Genomic DNA, 20,706 nt, shown 5'->3' with positions numbered 1-20,706 from the left:
CGTGAGCCAGTAGGAAAAGGAGGGAGGGGTGGGGGGGAGGGGAGAGGACGAACGGAGAAGGCTTAGGGGGCGGGCTCGTCCCGGCCACCCAATCAGAGAGCTCCGGGCCGGAGCGGGGCGGGACCCGAGGAGAGGGTGGGTGGGTGGGGGGCTAGGGAAAGAACTTCGAAGGCTGCGGGGAGGCGAGGGCCGACTCCCGGAGATTAAAACGCCCAATCAGAGCGCGCCGGCTTCATTCGGAGAGCGGCGTGGGGCGTCGCCGCCGCCGCCGCGCGCGCCGGGGGCTGGTTAAGGCCATGGAACAAAAGAAAGCCTGAGAGGGAGCCGCTGCCACCTCCGCCAGCCCGCCCCGCCGCCGTCCCCACCCACCCACCTAGTTACCTGCCTCTGCCTCGGCCCCAGCCCCCGCCCCAGCCTCCGTCTCCGGGCGGCCAGGCGCCCCCGAGCCCGGGTCGCCAAGCCCTGCCGCCTCCCCGGAGGAAAGGTGTTTGCGCGCTAAGCGGGGCCCGGGCCCTGTCCGCCATGGGGCCCGCCGCCCGCCGCGCCTGACCCGGCCGCCGCCGCCGCCGCCGCCGCCATTGACAGCGCGCCGCCGCGATGCCGAGCGGCAGCTCCGCGGCCCTGGCCCTGGCGGCGGCCCCGGCCCCCCTGCCGCCGCCGCCCCCGCCGCCGCCGCTGCCGCCGCCCGCCAGCGGCCCCGAACTGGAGGGGGACGGGCTCCTGCTGCGGGAGCACCTGGCCGCGCTAGGCCTCGACGACCCCAGCCCCGCGGAGCCCGCCCCGGCGCGGAGGGCCGCGGCGGCGCAGGGCCCGGCCAGGCGGGCGGCGGGGCCGTCTCAGGAGGAGCGGACTCCGCCCGGCCGGCCCGGGGCCCCTGAGACGGCCGAGCTGGAGCTGGAGGAGGACGAGGAGGGGGAGGAAGCGGAGCTGGACGGAGACCTGCTGGAGGAGGAGGAGCTGGAGGAGGCGGAGGAGGAGGAGGACCGGCCGTCGCTGCTGCTGCTGTCGCCGCCCGCGGCCGCCGCCTCCCAGACCCAGCCGATCCCGGGCGGGTCCCTGGGGTCGGTGCTGCTGCCCGCCGCCGGCTTCGATGCCCGGGAGGCGGCGGCCGCGGCGGCGGGGGTGCTGTACGGAGGGGACGATGCCCCGGGCATGATGGCGGCGATGCTGTCCCACGCCTACGGCCCCGGCGGCTGCGGGGCGGCGGCCGGCCTGAACGGGGAGCAGGCGGCCCTGCTGCGGAGGAAGAGCGTCAACACCACCGAGTGCGTCCCGGTGCCCAGCTCCGAGCACGTCGCCGAGATTGTCGGTCGCCAGGGTGAGTGCGGGGATCGCGGGGTGGAGCCGGGCATGGCCCCGGGCGTGGGTGAAGCATCCAAAGAGACGAGGTTGGGGCCGAGAAGGCGAACCTGGCGAGGCCCCCCCCCGAGTGCCCCGCCAAGGGGTCTGGGAGGAGCCGAGGGTCGGCGCGGGGAGACGGGGCACCTTTCGGAGGCCAGGCGGGAGTCCCGCTCGTTCTGCGGGCGTGGAGTGTCTAGAAGGTGTTCAGTCGCTCCAGCCTCCCGGCCCGGCGGCGCTCACGGTCCTCGGGCTGTACTCGTGGAACCCCGGGCTGGCGTGGCCCCAGAACCCTCAGCCAGCTGGGAAAAGGTCGGGTCGATGGTGCACTCGGCGTCGTGCACGCAAAGCTCCGAGGCGGCCGGTGCGCTCCCCGCCTGGCTTGTGAACGCGCTCGGCTTCCCCGCCAGCACCTGGGTCCGATCAAGGAACGGGCCGGAGTGGAGGCCTGTGCACAGTGCACTCTGGAGGGAAGGGGGTGCTCAGCTGGTGGGCTTCACCCCCTCCCCGCCTCCCCCCCGCTCTTCGGAAACTTCGCTGGGGAAGTGCAGCCCAACTCCCGGTGGGTGCGTTCCTCTGGGGCGTTTTCACTCTCGAAAAGGCGCATTGGCGACCTCTGTGCACCCTGAAGTGTACGCGGTGGAGAAACATGGACCAGGGAGGCCACCGAGTGAAGGAACTTTAGGCGTTTGTGCCGTTTTTTGTGCATTTTCTCTCCCCCTTGCCCGCACACCAGTCCTGCAGACTGACTCCTCCCACATTGCTCAGACAAAGGACCTATGTCTCCGATTCCTGGAGTAGATTTGTGAAGGTGGGGGAAGGGGATGCCCGACTACCTCTGTCTCCGACATGCTGGGGGAAGGTCCGGTGCTCCATCCAGTGCAGCCTTTCCCGCTGGATGAGTTCTCACCTGCAGCTGCCTTCTGGCAATGTGGGTTGGCCTGGTGCGTACACGTATCTTTGCTGTTAGGCTGAGAGCATTGTTGGGGTCAAATAGAGAGAAGGGATGGCGCTGCTGCTTAAATGATCTCATCTTTCCCAAGTGGTCTGAAGTGCAGAAATAAGAGGTCTGTTGAAATGGTGGTTTCAGATATCAGAGTTGGCTCATGTCTTCCCTCTAGGATTTTAACAAGAAAAACCCATCCGAAATCCGGATGGAGGAGATAGGTAGCTTACTTCAGACCTTTGGTGATGGGTACTTAAAGGCACTGTTCAAAGCTGATGCCTTTCAACGGAGAGTTTATGACTAGAGTTTGATGAATAACTTTTGCATGCTTTGAGTTTTTGCAATACGTAAGATACTAATCCAGGAGGGAACTACTTCGCCTTACATAGGATAAAATTACAACATCTCAATTTATGGATCCAGAATGAGTTGGCCATTCAATTAAGAACATCAGAGAGTTGTGGCAGGCAGAGTTTATTCATGGCAGTTTGGGAATGGAAGGTTGATTTCCAAGTTGTTGGCCTTGAGACGCTAATAATCTTAATAAACAGTGGGATGTCACTACACTGTGGTTAATGGCACTGACTGTAAATGTGTGACAAACAAAAGTCATACATAGGAGAACATCAACCCTGGACGGCCTCCCTAACGGTGGACAGGACTTTAACAAATGGAGATGGAAGGAAGTCTGAAGAGCAGTGTAAGGAATGGTGTGGAGGAATAATCTCTAGGTCTGATTGGAAAGTTGCATTGTTTTGGGGTTTTTTGTCTTTGTTTTTTGATGCTTAAGATCTGTAAAGGGGAGTGGTGAAAAGCTCAGAAGGTGTGTGTTTTGGCAATGAACACTCTTATCGCCATACTAGGATGCCACTTCCTTAGCCCAAGTTCTCACAGGGTGGTCCTGGTGACAGTTTAGGGTATCAAAGGAAAACACTTGCATGCTGGTTTTACTAAGGGACAAGGTAATGACACATCTTTTGTATATATAGTTTAATACAAGCTTTTCCCTTCTCTGTATTAGACCCTTTTAAAGCACTATGAAATGGTCTTTAATTGAAAAAACTGTTATCTTTATACAAATCCATGACATAAAAGTAAACTGAATTCATTTCCAAGTTTTTATTTTGTACCATCTAATAAACTGCAGCAAACAAAAGAAAGTATTTAGTTTTTCTTTTTAGATCTCTGATTAATGGTTAATAAGGATATGTGAATCTGTCTTAGGACATGGAGACGAATTGCTAACTATTCCTTAGTATTTTCCCAGAATTCACAGTACTGTAAAAAGTATGTCATCATCCTCTATCTTATCTTAAGAGCAGAAAGTCTAGCCCTTTTGCTGTTCTGAGCCATTCAACATTGACCCCTCTGCCACTCCCACCCCTCCCCAGCACCGAGGTAAAACTTGTACTTTCCTGCAGAACTCGACAACTTCTAACGTACGCGTCCTTTTACAGTGATCATTTCCCTTTCCCCAAGAGAATAAACAAGGCAAGTCATTTAATTCATTTGCCTTGAATGAACTAAATTTTCATCTTTAAGAATTATTCTATTCCTGCCATTCCCTTCGTTACCGGAAGTCATAACTTTCTGTTTGACATCTCTTAATTGGGTTGGGAAATAATTATGTTACAGATAAAGACATTTATGACCAGCTCCAAAGCAAAGAGCAGGACAAATGGAATTCTGAGTCGGAGACTAGCAGCTCCTGCACATGGCCTCTGGTCCCAGCGTCTCAGTAAAACCGCTGCTTTTGCTGGTGATGAAAATGGTCAGAGTTGGCCTCATGTCCAATCCCCAATAGTGTGTGGTTGTTTGCAAATGCCAAATTGGCCCCATTCTTTAAAACTTGCATTTCATTTTTAAACCAGTAATACTGTAAAATAAAGCCAGGAACTAAAGAGCTTATTGGTAATCAGAACTTTTAGAACATAGACATAGAAAGTAAACCTAACAGATTTAAGACAACTTTTTAAAATGTAGGATTTACAAGACAGATTCACAGTGGTTAACAGGTTTAAGTCAACAGACTTTGTCCTAATTTGCACAATCATTGATACCCAGTTAGACTAAAAAATGAATTAAAGTAGAACAATAGACCCATTCTTAACTATATTATAAATAAATCTTGGTGTCATAAGTTCAGTTGTTTTTAAGAAAACTGAACCCAAGATTTTATGTTACTGTTTAAGAAAAGTTCCATTAGTGACTAATTGGTGGTTTATGTGTTTTCTAGTCTCACAGTCTAGAAAAGTCATCTCCAGCTTTTTAAGAGAGGGGAAAATGAAAATTGGAGTTCTGTTATGTTTTTCTGCACTCCAGGGGAGTTTCTTGCACCCTACTTTGGCTATCGCTGAGCCTAGACCCTTTTGGAATGTTTTCCTTTATTGAGCTACTCTTGTCTCCAGTTTCATAGGGTTGGGACCAAGCTCTAACACAATTGAAATAAGGTATATGCATGTTTAGTCTTAGTCTTGCTATACAAATCCTCTTCAAGAAGAAATATACATCTCATAAGAAGATTATTCAGTTTAAGAATAACACTAAAGCGCAGTGTCTTTTTCTTTTGTGGAATAGGGTGAGGGAGGATTGTTGGCCTTCTCTATGCCAGGTAGTATGCTAAGTGCTTCCCTGATGCCTTTTAACCCTGCTGGGCACTTATCCCCCATTTTACAGATGCAGAGACTGAAGTTCTGAAAAGTAACTTGCTCAGTGATGGTATTTGGATTTGACCAGTTTGTTTGATGTCAGAGATGAGGGTCTCGCTCTACATTGCTGCCTCAGCACTGAAGCATCCTGCTCCCGATGATTAATAATATTTTGGGTTAATTTCTGTCATAATCAAGAGTTGGGATACTATATTTTTAGTATGCATAACAACATATTATTCAAATTACCTTAATAAAATTTTGGTATCTCTACTACTCAGAAGGCAGTTATTCTAATATTCTTAGGTCTATGAGTCTAATTAAATTTCATTGTCATTTTATAGTTTAGAAAGTTAATGTGTGTGTATATATACACACTAGCTTTAAAAATTAAATACTGTAACTTTTTTAGGCTTTAAAATTTAAATTTAGTTGATAATTGTATTACCTCCGGGACCCTTGGGAAAGGTTCAGTTATTGTAATTGTTTTGCAAATTGATGGGTAGTCTACTGCCTTTTCTTCCTGCCTTATTCTGCTAATGAACTATTTTGATTCAGGAAATGGAAAATAAAGTGGTAAATCAAGGGTGTATTTTATATCCTATTACCAACAACCTAAAACTGACCCAGGGAGTCAAGTATTTGAGAACTGTTACTTACTCTGTTAAGAGATTTTTATTTAGATAAATATTCAACAATATTTATGGGTTGAATTCTAGGTAGTTCTTCTTACATCTTGTTTTCAAAGAAAGGTAGCATGTAGTTATAGGATGGTGCTTAATGTTTTGTGGATTTGAATAAATTTGATATTTGTACAAATTAAAGTATTTAATATCTTGCCTTAAAGCTGAATACAAAGTGTTTTAGAATGTATGTTTTAATGTAAAAATGCATGTTGTAAACTACTTCAAATTGCCCTTAACAGTCTTTGCTCAACTGTGGTATTTTGGAAAGAGCCAGAATTCAGAAATTAAAATTCCTAAATCCTATTATTTGCCAATAACTCACTTTATGATCTTGGACAAGTCGATTAAACTCCCCGGGCTTCAGATTCCTCCTCTTCGGCTGGGTGTAATGGAGAAACTCTGAGTGATGCACAAATAAGTTGATACATATGAAACTAAGTGATAGCACATATTACTTTTGTTAAGTTAAATCTGAAATTAATTTGAACCACCCTGTTTAATCACGTTCACCTTTCCTTGGCTTGCTTAGCAGTTTCATCCATTTTATTCTTTTCATGTGATAGAACTAGAACCATCTGATGTCTGAATGCCTGTCAGCTACATGGCACTTCTGTCCAGATAGGTTTAAATTATGCTGTGGTAACAAAGAACCCCAACTTCTCAATATTAAAACAACAAAGGTTTATTTCTACCCACAAGGGCTCTGGTCGTTTTAGTCATTCAGGGACACAGGCCAGTGAAGCAACCACCATCTCAAATGTTGGCTGGTCTTACCCGGGGCCAGAGGGATGAGAGACCACATAGCACATGCTGGTCTTGAAATGTCAGGCCCGGCAGTAATAATTATCAAAGCAAGCTATCTGGCCACACCTCACTTCAGGTGGTCAAGAAAGTTCATCACAGCCCTGGCCTGTGCTCAGTGGTTAGAGCTTTGGCCTGCAGACCTCCGGGTCTGGGTTCAATTGTGGGTCAAGGGCATGTACCTCAGTTGCAGGTTCCCCAGCAGGTCACTCTCTCTTTTTCTTTCTCCCTCCCCCACCTCTTCTGTTTCTCTTACCCCTTCTCGATTCCTCCCTTCCACTCTAGAAATCAATGGAAAAAAACCCTTGGGTAAGGATTAAAAAATAATATTAAAAGAAAGTTCATTACAACCTTGTGCCCACAGGAGAGCGCCAGAATATTGGTGAACAGCCATGATGACTAGCATGAGTATTATTTTTTAATCTATGGGATTGTTACAAGATTTTTTAAAATGTCATTTATGCAATGTAGGATTTGTGATTTAAAATTAAACTCAAATTGAAAAAAAAACATAATGATCATCATATATTAAATAGGAATGTTTAAAAACTTTGAGTTTAAAAACTTTTGTGGGAGACTCTAAATAGATTATGGATAATCAATTGTAGAACCCCATTGATCTCTAGATGATTCTAAAGTGATGTTTTTATTAAACTGCATCTTAATGCTTCCCAAATAGTTTTAAATCATAATTTGTGGGCTTATACCTTTTTTTCCCCATGCCTACCACTAGGTACTATATAGACATTTATAAAAATTAAATCTGATAGTTTAAGCCTTTATAATAATTCTCTAATACTGTATTACCACATGCAACTATAAAATGGAATTATGCACAGCCTGATGTTTGAATAGCATTCAAGTTCAAGCCTTTATTTCATGACTGATTATGAGGATTTTAAGTTACACACCATAACTAGAGCACCTATTTCATGCCAGTGTTTGGGATTTAAGAACAATTCATGTGGGCATGGTTTGTTGCCTTTGTCCAATAAGCAGTTACTACAACTCATTGTATGCAGGGAAGCCTGATTTTACCATAAGTAGTTGTATCATGGAATAATAAGACTAGAGCTTAAAGTAATAAAATTATTTAATGAAAATTGCAGGTATAGTTGAAGATAAGCAAAAAGTGGTTAGTATTGAGCATGGTTAGAGGAGAGTGGGGAGGGAATAGTTGCAAACAATTAGAAAATCTCCCCCAAAGGTTACCATGTAAAAGTGTTTGTACTGTGGACTGACCTTATTACTGTCCCCCTATCTGCACCACTCTCCCCTCCCCTTTGGCTTGTTCCTGCCTTTCCACCTGTACCATTTAGTGACATTGAACTTGGACTTAGATAAGTTGATGGAGACAGGGTTTCACCATTTGTTGCCTATGTCCTTGAACAAATCACTTAACATCGACTGAGTTCAGCTTTACCTCTTGTGGACAAAACCTGTTCCATCCACTGGCTTTTCCTGGCCCCTCCTCGGCCGTCCATTTGTTGTGAGGATCAAGTTTGAGAAGATGTCGTGAGTACAATGTACTATACAATTTAATGTGTAAGAAATAGTAAAGTACGTATGAGGCATAAGTAAAGTTTATAATTTGTTTTTCTACTGGATTTAGACTCTGAGCAGATAACTAGTTGAAACCATCCACGTGAGAGAGAAACATTGATAGGATGCCTCCTATGCAGGCCCTGACTGGGGATCCAACCTGTGACCTCTCTGTATCCAGGACTATGTTCCAACCAACTGAGCCACACAGGCCAGGGCAGGGATGTATTCCTAAATGTTTTTAACTTCCTATAGAAAATGCTTTTTTTTTTTTTTTTTTTACATTTACACCATGGAATCCTATTCAGCAGTAAAAAAAAAGAAGGCTCTCTTACCCTTTGAGACAGCCTGGAGGGACCTGTAGAATATTATGCTAAGTGAAGTAAGTCAGTCAGAGAAAGATAAGTATCACATGATCTCACTCATATGTGGAATCTAGTGAACAAAATAGATCCAGAGACATAGAAGCAAGGAACAGAACCTCAGGGGAGGCGGACAGTGGGAAGAGATTAACCAAAGAACCTGTATACATATATGCATAACCCATGGACACAGACAGTAGAGTGGTGGAGGCCTGGGGCAGGGGGGTAGGGGGACAGGCTACAAGAGGTCAATGGGAGGAAAAGGGGGCTATAATGTAATACTTTCAACAATAAAGATTCTAAGAAATAAATAAATATTTAAGTGTGTCAGGCAGTGTATTATCTCATTTGATCCATTCTTATTTCCATTGTACAGATAAGGAAACAGATCAACAGAGATAATAACTTACCAGAGTCTCAGCCTAATAAAATTGGAGACTTCAACACTGCTATCTTCAATAAGTGGTAAAACAAGCAGAAATAAAGTCAGCAAGGATATAGAAGACTTTAACAACATCACCAACCAACCCTATAAACAGAAAATGACAGATCAATATCTGTACATGAACATGTTTAACACCAAATCCTGTTGGTGCCTGAAGCCGATACAAGTCAGAGGGCAGAACTGAATCTTGTCGTCTTTGCATCCTTACTCTTGTTCGTTTTATTGAACTGAATTGTTGGATTAGAAATTTATCATTTCATTATTTATTTTAATTTGCATATTGTGGTAATTAGGGTGTTTTTTCTCTCTTGCTTTATCTTTAACCCTTTGCCAGTTAGGAGCCAGTCAACCCCAAGTTGTTTGGAACTGCTTTTTTTTTTTTTTTTAGGGCAGTGGATGCTAATTGATTTAAGGTGTGAAATGTCTATGAATACTGATAATAAGCAAAACTGAAATCACATGAATGAAGCTGTTTAGTTATCACTATGAAAGCAACTCAAAGTGAGAAAGTACAATTCTTGAAAATTTTGACTAGAAGAGCTACAAAGATGCACATTTGAACCCTAGAAAGGAAAGCTATTGTGATTTAGGAATACATTGCATTGCTGATCTAAGTAACTTATTTAAATATTAGATTAAGTTGTATACATAAGAAACATTCTTATTGGAATTTACCCTGATATTTGTCAATTTTTGAAGATACAATACTGCGGTTGCGTCCCTTGTAAAATTCAAGGAGTCTGTCTAGACTGTTCTAGGAGGTAAAGGATCTTCTCTTATACTAGAGGCCTGAAATGGGCAGTCGGACATCCCTCTCACAATCCAGGACTGCTGACTCCCAACTGCTCTTGCCTGCCTGATCACCCCCTAACCACTCCCATGCCAGCCCGATTTCCCCTAACTGCTCTCCCCTGCAGGCCTGGTCCCTCCCAATTGCCCTCCCCTGCTGGCCATCTTGTGTCGGCCATCTTGTGTCCACATGGGGGCGGCCATCTTGTGTGTTGGAGTGATGGTCAATTTGCATATTACTTTTACTATATAGGATAGTAAAAGCGTAATAAGCACATTGACTGAACAGTGGGACGACCACCTGGACGACCATCCAGATGACCAATCGGGACCATGCTGACACCCACTGGTGCCAGGCCAGCCAAGGCAGGTGCGATGTGATTGGTCGGGGGCCGGCCATTGCCCCATGACCGCTCCGCAGAGGGAGACCCAGGCCACTGGCCGGGGGGGGGGCGGTGATCAATCTGGAGGGCTCCATAATTGCCCCAAAAAGGGAGGCCCAGGCCACTGACTGGCGGGAAGCAGCCAGAGGGAAGACCGGGTCCTGGTTGCTGGAGGGAAGCTGGTGCTGGCAGCCGGGAGAAGGAAGGCCTGCTCTTGCACAAATTTCGTGCACCGTTCCTCTAGTTTTACATAAAACTAGAGGCACTTACATAAAACTAGAGGCACGGTGCATGAAATTAATGCATGGGTAGGGTCCCTAGGCCTGGCCAGTGATTGGGGCCTTCCTTCCCCTGGCTGCCGACCAGGGCCTTCCTTCATTCCGCGCAGCCTCCTGGTGGTCAGCGCACGTCAAAGCAAGTGGTCAAACTCCCAAGGGGACAGTTTGCATATTAGCATTTTATTGTATAGGAGGAGCGTTCAATATGACTCCCCTCCCCCTTTTTCTACTATTTCACAAAACATGTTTTGCCTAGTGAGAGGATAATGGAATTAAGACACCTTGGGTTTGATATCTGACCTTCCAGTTGGGAGATCTTGAGCAATTCATTTAGGCTCTTTCCTGCTCTTCAAAGCACTCTGTTATGATTAAATGAGAATGTAAACAGAGTTTGGAAAACTGGGCCACAAATCTTTATTATTTAAGAGTTAGGCCTATTGTCTCATTTACTAATGAAGTACTTTTTAAAAAAATGGATTTTCAGAGTGGAAGGGAGAGGGGGAGAGAGCAGAATCATCAATGATGTTTCTGCCTACTGCACACCCCCAACTGAGGATCAAGCTCACAACCCGGCATGTGCCCTTGTCCAGAATCGAACCAAGGGACCCTTCAGTCCACAGGCCAACGCTTTATTCACTGAGCCAAACCAGCTAGGGCACTTAAATATTTTTAATATATTATTTTATTTAATTGTTGCAAAACCAAGTGAGACAGTATCTTCAATCATAATTCCTCACCCATTATCCAACCTACCTTTTCTTAGGAAAAGAATAGATGTATGTATGACTGTCCCAAATGCTTTTTAGACTTCAGAACAAAGAGGTAACTGTATTTCCTAGGAGTAGAGGGACTTGGTAAAAAAAAATATAAGCATTGGAAGGGACCTCGAGGTTGAAGGACCCAGCACTTGAAACCACTAGTAACTGGTGAAAGATCTGATTGAACCCAGTCTTGTAACTCAGTTTTGTGCTCCTTACATAGTTTCCTTTAGACTGGACCTTGGAAGATTCATATGTAGTAGCTGTGGTAATAAGAGTCATGCCTATGTTTGTATTATTGAGTTCATAGAGCCTTTCACACACACAGTCTCATCTTTTCCAAACGGCCATGCTTGTTACTCAGAAGCTGTGCGGGGTGGGAGTACTAGGAGTGTGTTCCGGGTTATGCAGGGAAATACCTGAGCAGAGGAAAAAGAGGAACAGGCATAAGGCATGTTTCGGAGATGATACAATCTAGGAGAAGGTAGGTTGACTTGAGGCCAGCCACTGGAGAAAACCTTAAAGAACACATGGTTAGGTAAGGCCTGCCCAGATTAGCTGGTTAATCTTCCTATTTTTAATGTGAATTGATTTGGACTGTAATTACATTTAAATTGCAGACTGTAATTCTTCATCTGGTTCTTTTGTTATAAGTACATCTTTCCACATGCTTAATGGAATTTTAAAAATGGCCTTAAAGATTATCTAGTCTAGTGGTTTTCCACTTTTCTGACTGACCCCCATCCTCCAAGCAAAAGAACATTTTACACTGAAGCCCGTTGTACACATATTTTACTGAAACATTTGGAACACTTTGAGTTCTTGGTTTTTTTGTTTCATTTTGCTTTTTGTTTGTCTTTAATGCTGATTGAACCTATTAAGTTGGTAATGCAAACTGGTTTGAGAAACTGAAGATACCATGCTTTCAGTTCTTTCAGCTCCTCACCCAGCCACAGAGGACCCAGTCTCCTCTCTAATTGCCGAGGCAGCTGGTAGGAGAGGCTCTACCCTGAGAAGCAAGGCAGGACCTCTGCTGTTCCAGGGAGTGAGAGGACCAGAATTCTGGCTGCAGCTGCAGTGACATACAAAGGAGAGGTGGGTTTCTCTTACACCAGGGAGGTAAATTAGAGACTTTTTAATATATTTATATTGATTTCAGAGAGGGAGAGAGAGAGAGATAGAAATATCAATGATGAGGGAGAATCATTGATTGGCTGTCTCCTGCACGCCCCCCCCCCCCCCCCCCCCACTAGGGATTGAGCCCGCAACCCAGGCATGTGCCCTTGACCGGAATCGAACCCGGGACCCTTCAGTCCGCAGGCTGACGCTCTTATCGATTGAGCCAAACTGGAGAGGGCTCATTTTATTTTTTAATTGTTCTAATTTAATCGTACCTTTGAAAAACTAATCATTTGTTTGGCTCAAAGTTTATAAAAATTGGTGTACAAGGGAAGTTGCCTCCTTCCTGTGCTGTCCCCCTAAGTCAGCCAGTTTTGTGACTGCACAGAATTCCATTATGTGGCTGTACCGGCCTCACTAATACAAACCCTAGTGCATAATATAATACAAAGGTCATTTTGCACTTACGCACGTATTTCTGCAGAATCAGTTCTACGAGTGGAGTGATGGGGCAGAGGGGATGCCTGCCGTTGTAATTTTGATAGACATTGCAAAGTGCCCTTGGGCAGCTGATTCTCTCGGCAGCTAAACGAGGGTCTTTTTCCCATTTCTTCCTTGCACTGTTTTTGATCTTAACCTCAATTCACATGAAAAGGGGAGTTTTTGTGTTCAGAGCCATTTATGTATTTCTTTCTGTGAGCTATTTCTTTTACATATTTTTCTGTTGGGTTTTGGTGTTTTCATATGTAGGGTAGAATATTGTGTAAGAGAAAAATTAGCCATTTATAGTATGAGTTGTAAATAATTAATGTTTTAACCTTGTTAAGGGTGACTTGCCAGGCAGCGATTTTTCTTACAGTGCGTTTTATCAGTACTTTTATAGCTCTGAGTTTTGTGCTGTTCTGAGACTATATATTCTTTTATGATTTTTTGGTATCTTTGAATTTTCAAGTACAAACTTAATCTACAATACTCAAAGCTTTTTATCTCCACCTGAAAAATAATAAAATGATTATTTTTTCTCCTTTAGTTTGTGTCACCTACTTAGAAGTCTGCCAATTCAAATTGACCACACCTTTAGAATGTATGTGTATTCTAGAAATCGTGTGCTGGTTGTTTAGAACTCTAAAGGTTATGATTGATGAGGTTCACTGTAGAGAGAGAAGAAATACTTCTGTTTTTTTTGTTGGCAGTAGCTTAAAATTAGCTGGCTTTGCTATCTCCCTGTTATCACTTTCCCCTCATCTGCAAAACGTATGCACATGGCCCTTTTGGGCAGTATAAGGCCTATCTTACTCCCCCATCTCAGAAGTAGTCTGTGCTCAAAATGTTCACCTTCTGCTTCCTAATGAGCCATATATTACAAACCTATTTATTAGATCTAACCATAGGCAAACATAGTGTCCTGTGTGCCTTTAGGCATTGTCTTAGTTACTAATATGCCTACTAGGTATTAAACACAAAGTGTTCTAAGCAGCAACTGCTGGTTGACTATAGCCTCAGAAGTATTTTTTTAGGAAGTTTCTTAAGGGTGGAAAGGGGCCAGTCCTTAGGCGGATCAATTCTCCCTCTACCTTTAATAGAAATTGCCGCTGTTCTGCAGCAGGGGTCCTCAAACTCTTTAAACAGGGGGCCAGTTCACTGTCCCTCAGACCGCGGGAGGGCCGGACTACAGTTTAAAAAAACTATGAACAAATTCCTATGCACACTGCACATATCTTATTTTGAAGTAAAAAAACAAAACGGCAAAAACACCCGCATGTGGCCCGCAGGGCCGTAGTTTGAGGACGCCTGTTCTGCAGGACCCTCTGTTCGGAAGGTGATTCTGACTCCCTTGGGTGTATAGTGTGAACAGTTACAGCGATGTGTTCACATCAGCCTTTTCAGGATTTCGTAGCCATCTTTCCATCAGTCACATGCTGTCCAGTGGAAAGTGGTTTCAGTTCTTAGCCCCGAGCATCACCTACTGTGCTGGATCCTGCAGAGCCAGCCTGTAGAAATGACAGGTAGATGGGGAATTTTACTGCTCTGGTCTTCCAATTGACTTTCTATTATGGAGCAAAAGTGTTTTCCTGTACTCAAAAATTGCACTATCCATGTAATCTTCTGGAAGTTCGTTATAGGTGTAAATTTACAGCAGCACTCTTATTAAATAAAAACGTTTGTGTTTTACAGTCACATTTCGACTCATTGTAGTAATTTCTTCATTGCCCCAAGCTACCTCCTCCCTTTTGGCTCCTCACCCTCATCCAGCCACCGCCGCCCCCCACCCCCCCACCCCAGTCTTTTCAAACGCATACAGCCTTCAGGTTAGAATAAACCTAACTCTCAGTGTTTTCATGATAAGAGACCTGGGATCCAGCAGTGAGAAAGCTGCTGTTTAGGAGTTCTGCAGGTGGTTGGAAAGGACAGGAGCTTCATTTGTGGTAGAGATCTGGAAGTTACAGGGAGGTTGATTATGCTATAATTGAAGTCAGCAAAATCAACTCCTTTCAAAAAGGTTGGATTAGTAGTATGAGGCCAGAATATGAAAGTCTCAAAAAGCTCAGCAGAAAATGATTAGCTACAAAACATCATGTATAAGAAAGGCCCAGTATTATTATATAGAAAAACAGTAATCTTTGTTTCAACAAATGTATGGCCACCCATGACATATACTTAGAGTCAAACCACTCAGTGCTTTGAGAATGCTTAGGAATGGCACACAAACCAGCCCTCAGGGAGAGGAAGCCTCTTAGAAGGTGAGGCAGCTAATGTAAAATCCGGAGTGGCTGGCAGGAGTTCAGCAGTCAGAACTGGGAGGTAAAGAGGTGGGGACAGGAACATTCTAGTCATGTAAGAAGGTGCATGCATGAGAGTCTAATGTGGTAGTGCACTCTGCAGAGCTTAAGTGGGGAATGGGAAAAAGAGAGTGGTAAAGAGATAAAGAGGTACTCAGATTCCAGGTAATGAGGGGCCTTGTGTGCCATATTTACCTTAAGGTAAAGGGGAGCCATTAAAACACTTCATGCAAAGAATGATCATGTGATGCGCTTCATTTAGAGAAAGCATAATTTGACTGAAGTGATCATAGACAGTAGATTGAAGTCTGGCAAACTGGAGGCAAGGAGACCTGTTGGGGAAAACTATTGCAGTTATGTAGGTTAGAAATGATTATATAAAGACTTTAGTACATTATGAATATATTTGGGGGGAGGGGATTCAAAGGGGAAAATTTAAGAAAAAGACCTGCCCAGATTGTGATGAGTATCTTCAACAGCACCTGACTTCCTTATTTGAGGAACTAGAAATGGCATGATACATTCATGGGAATAAATCTTTCCTGGTAAGTTTCATGTTAAGATCTTGGAAAGCCATATGCTGTGGTGGTGTATTTGACATGTTAAGTTACAGTTTGAAGCCCTCTAATTGTACACAGTTGGCACTCGAATGGGTGAATACTCCAAAAAAGTTGATGAAAGAATCAGGTGTAGTTAGGCATATTGTCTTACATGTTTTAACTTAAATATACTTAGGCTTTGGGTCAAAACTTTTTGTTTGAGAACGGGTCTGCTAACCAGAATTGTCCCTCTTCAATAAAACCACATACAATTTCCAATATTTATTTTGAATTTAGCAAGAATTTTATAGTGAGTGCAAAAGTTATTCTATATTACTTGTTTTACCCCATCGACTTTTCATGCAAATACAGTGTCTTTTTTTTATTCACATTTCACTGATTTATATGAAGCTTAGTAAGCTTAATAATTCAACTGATGGGGAGCAAACATGAAATGACTTACTAGCCGTGAGCACTTGGCTGTTGTCATCCATTGAGCTTTACAGAGGAAAGAGTAATGGTAAAATGATAATTGAGTGGAAGTGAGTGTCGTATAGTATAGTCGTATTAAATTTGAAGTTCATGGACTAACAAAAAGACAGTAGATTTTCAAGTCAGAGTAGGTCTAACTCTGCCTCTGCCACTTACTAGCTGTGCGAACGTGGACAAGTCATACAATTTTTGTGCGCTTTATTTTCCTTCTCAGTAAAAGGAGTATAATACTTAGTTCTTAAGGTTATTGTGTAGATCACATGAGATCGTCGATATACATTAATGGTTTTTCTTTGCCGCCAGTACCCTGCAGGGTAGTACTCTACTACAGCTTCGGCCGTCAGCCCGCTCCTGGCAGAGCTTGCTGGGTAGGGTGCTCGGCTGCCCAGGGCAGACGTGTGGTTGAAAGGAGCGCTCTGCTTTGTCTTGATCGTGTTGTTGAAGTAGATGCTGATTCTTATGACGTGTTTTCTTTCTGACAGGTTGTAAAATTAAAGCACTGAGAGCCAAGACAAACACGTACATCAAGACACCCGTTCGTGGTGAAGAGCCCATTTTTGTTGTCACAGGACGGAAGGAAGACGTCGCCATGGCCAAAAGAGAAATCCTCTCCGCGGCAGAGCACTTCTCCATGATCCGTGCGTCTCGAAACAAAAACGGCCCTGCCCTGGGAGGGTTGTCTAGCCCTAATCTGCCCGGCCAAACCACCGTTCAAGTGAGGGTCCCATATCGTGTGGTAGGATTAGTAGTTGGACCCAAAGGAGCAACTATTAAGAGAATTCAGCAGCAGACCCACACATACATAGTCACTCCGAGCAGAGATAAGGAGCCTGTCTTTGAAGTGACGGGGATGCCTGAAAACGTTGACCGAGCACGAGAAGAGATAGAAATGCATATTGCCATGCGCACAGGAAACTACATTGAGCTCAATGAAGAGAACGATTTCCATTACAACGGCACCGACGTGAGCTTCGAGAGCGGCACTCTGAGCTCTGCGTGGCTCTCCTCCAACCCAGTCCCTCCTAGCCGTGCGAGAATGATATCCAATTACCGCAACGATAGCTCCAGTTCTCTGGGAAGTGGGTCCACAGACTCCTACTTCGGAAGCAATAGGCTGGCTGACTTTAGTCCGACGAGCCCGTTCAGCACAGGGAACTTCTGGTTTGGAGATGCTCTGCCATCTGTAGGCTCAGAAGATCTCGCAGTTGATTCTCCTGCCTTTGACTCTTTACCAACATCCGCGCAAACTATCTGGACTCCATTTGAACCAGTTAACCCACTCTCTGGCTTTGGGAGTGATCCTTCTGGTAACATGAAGACTCAGCGTAGAGGAAGTCAGCCATCTACTCCTCGTCTGTCTCCTACCTTTCCGGAGAGCATTGAGCACCCACTTGCTCGGAGGGTTAGGAGCGACCCACCTAGTACGGGCAACCATGTTGGCCTTCCAATATACATCCCTGCTTTTTCTAATGGTACCAACAGTTACTCCTCTTCCAACGGCGGTTCCACCTCTAGCTCACCTCCAGAATCAAGACGCAAGCACGACTGTGTGATTTGCTTTGAGAATGAAGTTATTGCTGCCCTAGTTCCATGTGGCCACAACCTCTTCTGCATGGAATGTGCCAACAAGATCTGTGAAAAGAGAACGCCATCATGTCCAGTTTGCCAGACAGCTGTTACTCAGGCAATCCAAATTCACTCTTAACTATATATATATACATAAATACTATATCTCTATATGGACTCGTAAAGGCATGGGTATAATGGTACCCCAGTAAACTTCCTAATGAATTCTTATGACTGTTATCAGGCTTTATTGGGATTAGGCTAAAGTTGTTAGTAAACTTATAAAAGGCTGCTATGGTAACACTAAACCTAAGTGGTCTCTTGTCTATTAGTTTGGTTTGAATTATTAATATTATCCTATAGACCCAGAGACATAGCTTGTATAAGAATTGCTAAAGCTGAAGTTCAACTCGCTTGAGTGAAGATCATCATAGGTTGTGTGAGCCTACAAGAAAAGTGTATACGTCTGAGATTTCAAAACTGGTCCCAAAGCCTAACCACATTAAGAGTTTATGGAGGGTGCTTGGCATTACAGATGATTCAGACACTTCCAGGGCTGCCTTCTTTACACTGCCAGTTTTGACAAAACAGGTTTGTTTTTTATTTACAACAACTTATGCCTAATTCTGCAGGATTGCAAGTAACTTTCTAGTGCATTGTGACTTAATTACTGGTAATAATAGGGCTGGTGGCAGTTTACTCAATCACTGGTTATAATTTGGGACAAAAACTGCTACATTGACCTTCATCTCGCCCAGCTGGTATAATCAGTGGATCAGGAATGCAATTGTGGCAATTGTGTCGATTGTGAATTCCTACCCATTGCCTCCCTTGGTGAATGTGGAAATGGCCACCTGGGTATTCCCATTTCAGGAAGGGTTTTGGGGTTCACCTATATTGGCTAATTGAGGATACGAACATTCCATTCATTAGTCTAATCAAGCTATTGATTAATATTTAGACTCTAGATCAAAATGTGAAACATTTTATGTTCAATTCATATTTGTCTTGCACATTATAAATATATTTTTATTTTTTAGTAATTTAGGGAAGGGGGAGGGAGAGAGGGAGAATAATGCCCTTAGTATAATTCACAAAAGCAGCTGTGATGACCTCCAATCAGTTTACTTCATTTCAAAACTATTTCTAATCACAAGGGAAGATTTAAGATACACTTTTACATTTCACCTGTGGATGTCTGCAACTTCATCCTCAGTATGTTCCCAAATCTATGCTGGCATTGAAAGGACAAAACATTACACTGGTGGGTTTTTCTACTAATTATTTTTTGAAGCGTTATTTTCCCAACCAAAAAAAAGGAGCTTTTTTTTTTCTCAGTGTAACAAAAATTGAAATCCTATGTGTATTGAATAGTACATAGACAAATTTTATTTTTTATTTTCACTTGAAGAGTTACATTTCGTATAAAAGTTTACAAATAACGGTTTTTATTTTGATTTTTTTCAGTATAAAAAATTGCCTTGATGGCATATTATGATGTAATGCTAATTGCTTGTAGGATAGTTAAAGTCAGTATTGAAACCTAATCCTTAGCGCCGTCTTGTAGATATGAACGAATGTTCGCCAAGCATGTATTTTGTATTTTGTTGCATTGTACACTGCAACTAATAAGCCAAGGAATCGACATATATATTAGGTGCGTGTACTGTTTCTAAAACCACAAACTAAGAATGATAAATTATCAATATAGTTTAGTATTTGCTAATTTTACTACTCTTTTGTTATGTATATGTAGGGAAGTTATAGGGATTATAAATTCAATTTGAGTAAAGTTTAAAACCATATATTTTATGATAAAGGGCCTTTAACTTAAGATGGCCAAAGCACTGATATTATATATTTGCTGTAAAGAGAATTATAAGAGTTTTATTTTTCTGATATTAAAAGTTACTTAATAAAGACTTGTTTCCATTAACTTGAATGTATTCTCCTTGGTGTTTTTCATGTAATCATTAGTTTAGACTGGAAGATACTATTTACCAAAATTGAATATTTCCTTTTACAAAGTGCCCCTCTCCAACTACCTGTGTTCTTGGGTTTTTTAAGTGTGTTGTTAATGTTTAATATGTCACTTATGTTCATATCCAAATTTAGCCTTTAAATGGTGTCACATTATAGTAAAATTAGATTTAGCTAGTTTAAGGTGTTTTTTAGTTGCATGTTTATAGTTGACCACAAATCATAACTATCAAGCTTATTATAAATAAAATAATAAATTATTTAATATATATATATTTCAGAGAGGAAGGGAAAGGGAGAAAAGAAATAGAAGCATCAATGAGGAGAGAGAACTAAAACCCTGAATCCAACTTAGATGATTTAGTGTCTATCCTTCGTTGAGGATTTTTTTTCTTTAGAAAGAGAGGGAGGGGAGGGCATCGATGTGAGAGGGAAACAGCGATCAGCTGCCTACTGCACTTGGGGATTGAACCCATAACCTATTTAGGTATGTGCCCTGACCGGAATGGAACCGCCACTTTTTGGTGTACAGGACGACACTCCAACCAACTGAGCCACAATGGCCAGGGCAGAGGATTTTTGTCTTTTTAATCACCAAGTATATGAAATGAACTTCTTTTCTTAATATGGAAGTACACGTATGGGGTGGGCAGAAGTGGGTTTAGGTTCCGTATGGAAATGGGACAGTACGTAATGCAAGAATAAACTCCTTCATGTGTAGACTCCTAACTTAAGTCTGCATTTCCCACCCCTGTCTTTAACTTCATTTGCTACGTTTTTGTCATTGACTAAAATATTTACTCCATTGATGAAATTGATCTGGTGATGCTGGCTGGAGTAAATTGTTTCCATTTGTTAACAAGCAAGAATAAAGATCTTTCTATTCATTCTATTCATTCTTAATACTTAGAGGTATTTACTATACACACAGAGTAAATCTTTTAGATGGGGCTAAAAGACTGGAATATATAGATTGGAAAGTGGGCAAAATCATTGCCCTAGAATTACTTTGCCAGAATTATCTTGTTATTTTTAGGATTAGCCTCCAAGAGTATGGAAGTTAAATTATTTGGGTGTGTTCTGGGATTTACAATTCCAGCATAAATGAATACCCAGTAAATACGAGTTTCTTAACTTTTACCCATGATAGGGTCAGGATCTTTCAGAACCTTGAAAGTAATCTACTTGGAAGACTTTCCTTGGCAGAGGAAGCCAACACTGCCTGAAATTCACGTCAGCAAGTTCCAAGGCTGG

The 20,706-nt window shown here is 43.3% G+C and overlaps 1 protein-coding gene across 1 annotated transcript; it reads left to right on the top strand.

The window, feature by feature from the left end:
- Positions 1–166: 166 nt before the first annotated feature.
- On the top strand, positions 167–19,414 carry MEX3C (mex-3 RNA binding family member C). Its single transcript, XM_008148294.3, has 2 exons — positions 167–1,318; positions 16,389–19,414. Exons 1-2 carry the CDS (start codon positions 598–600, stop codon positions 17,609–17,611), a joined length of 1,944 nt encoding a protein of 647 aa, XP_008146516.2. The 5' UTR covers positions 167–597; the 3' UTR covers positions 17,612–19,414.
- Positions 19,415–20,706: the final 1,292 nt, after the last annotated feature.

This window comes from Eptesicus fuscus, chromosome 12, assembly GCF_027574615.1.
Source record: "Eptesicus fuscus isolate TK198812 chromosome 12, DD_ASM_mEF_20220401, whole genome shotgun sequence".
NCBI classification, from domain to species: domain Eukaryota; kingdom Metazoa; phylum Chordata; class Mammalia; order Chiroptera; family Vespertilionidae; genus Eptesicus; species Eptesicus fuscus.
This window is presented reverse-complemented; position numbering and strand designations above follow the sequence as displayed.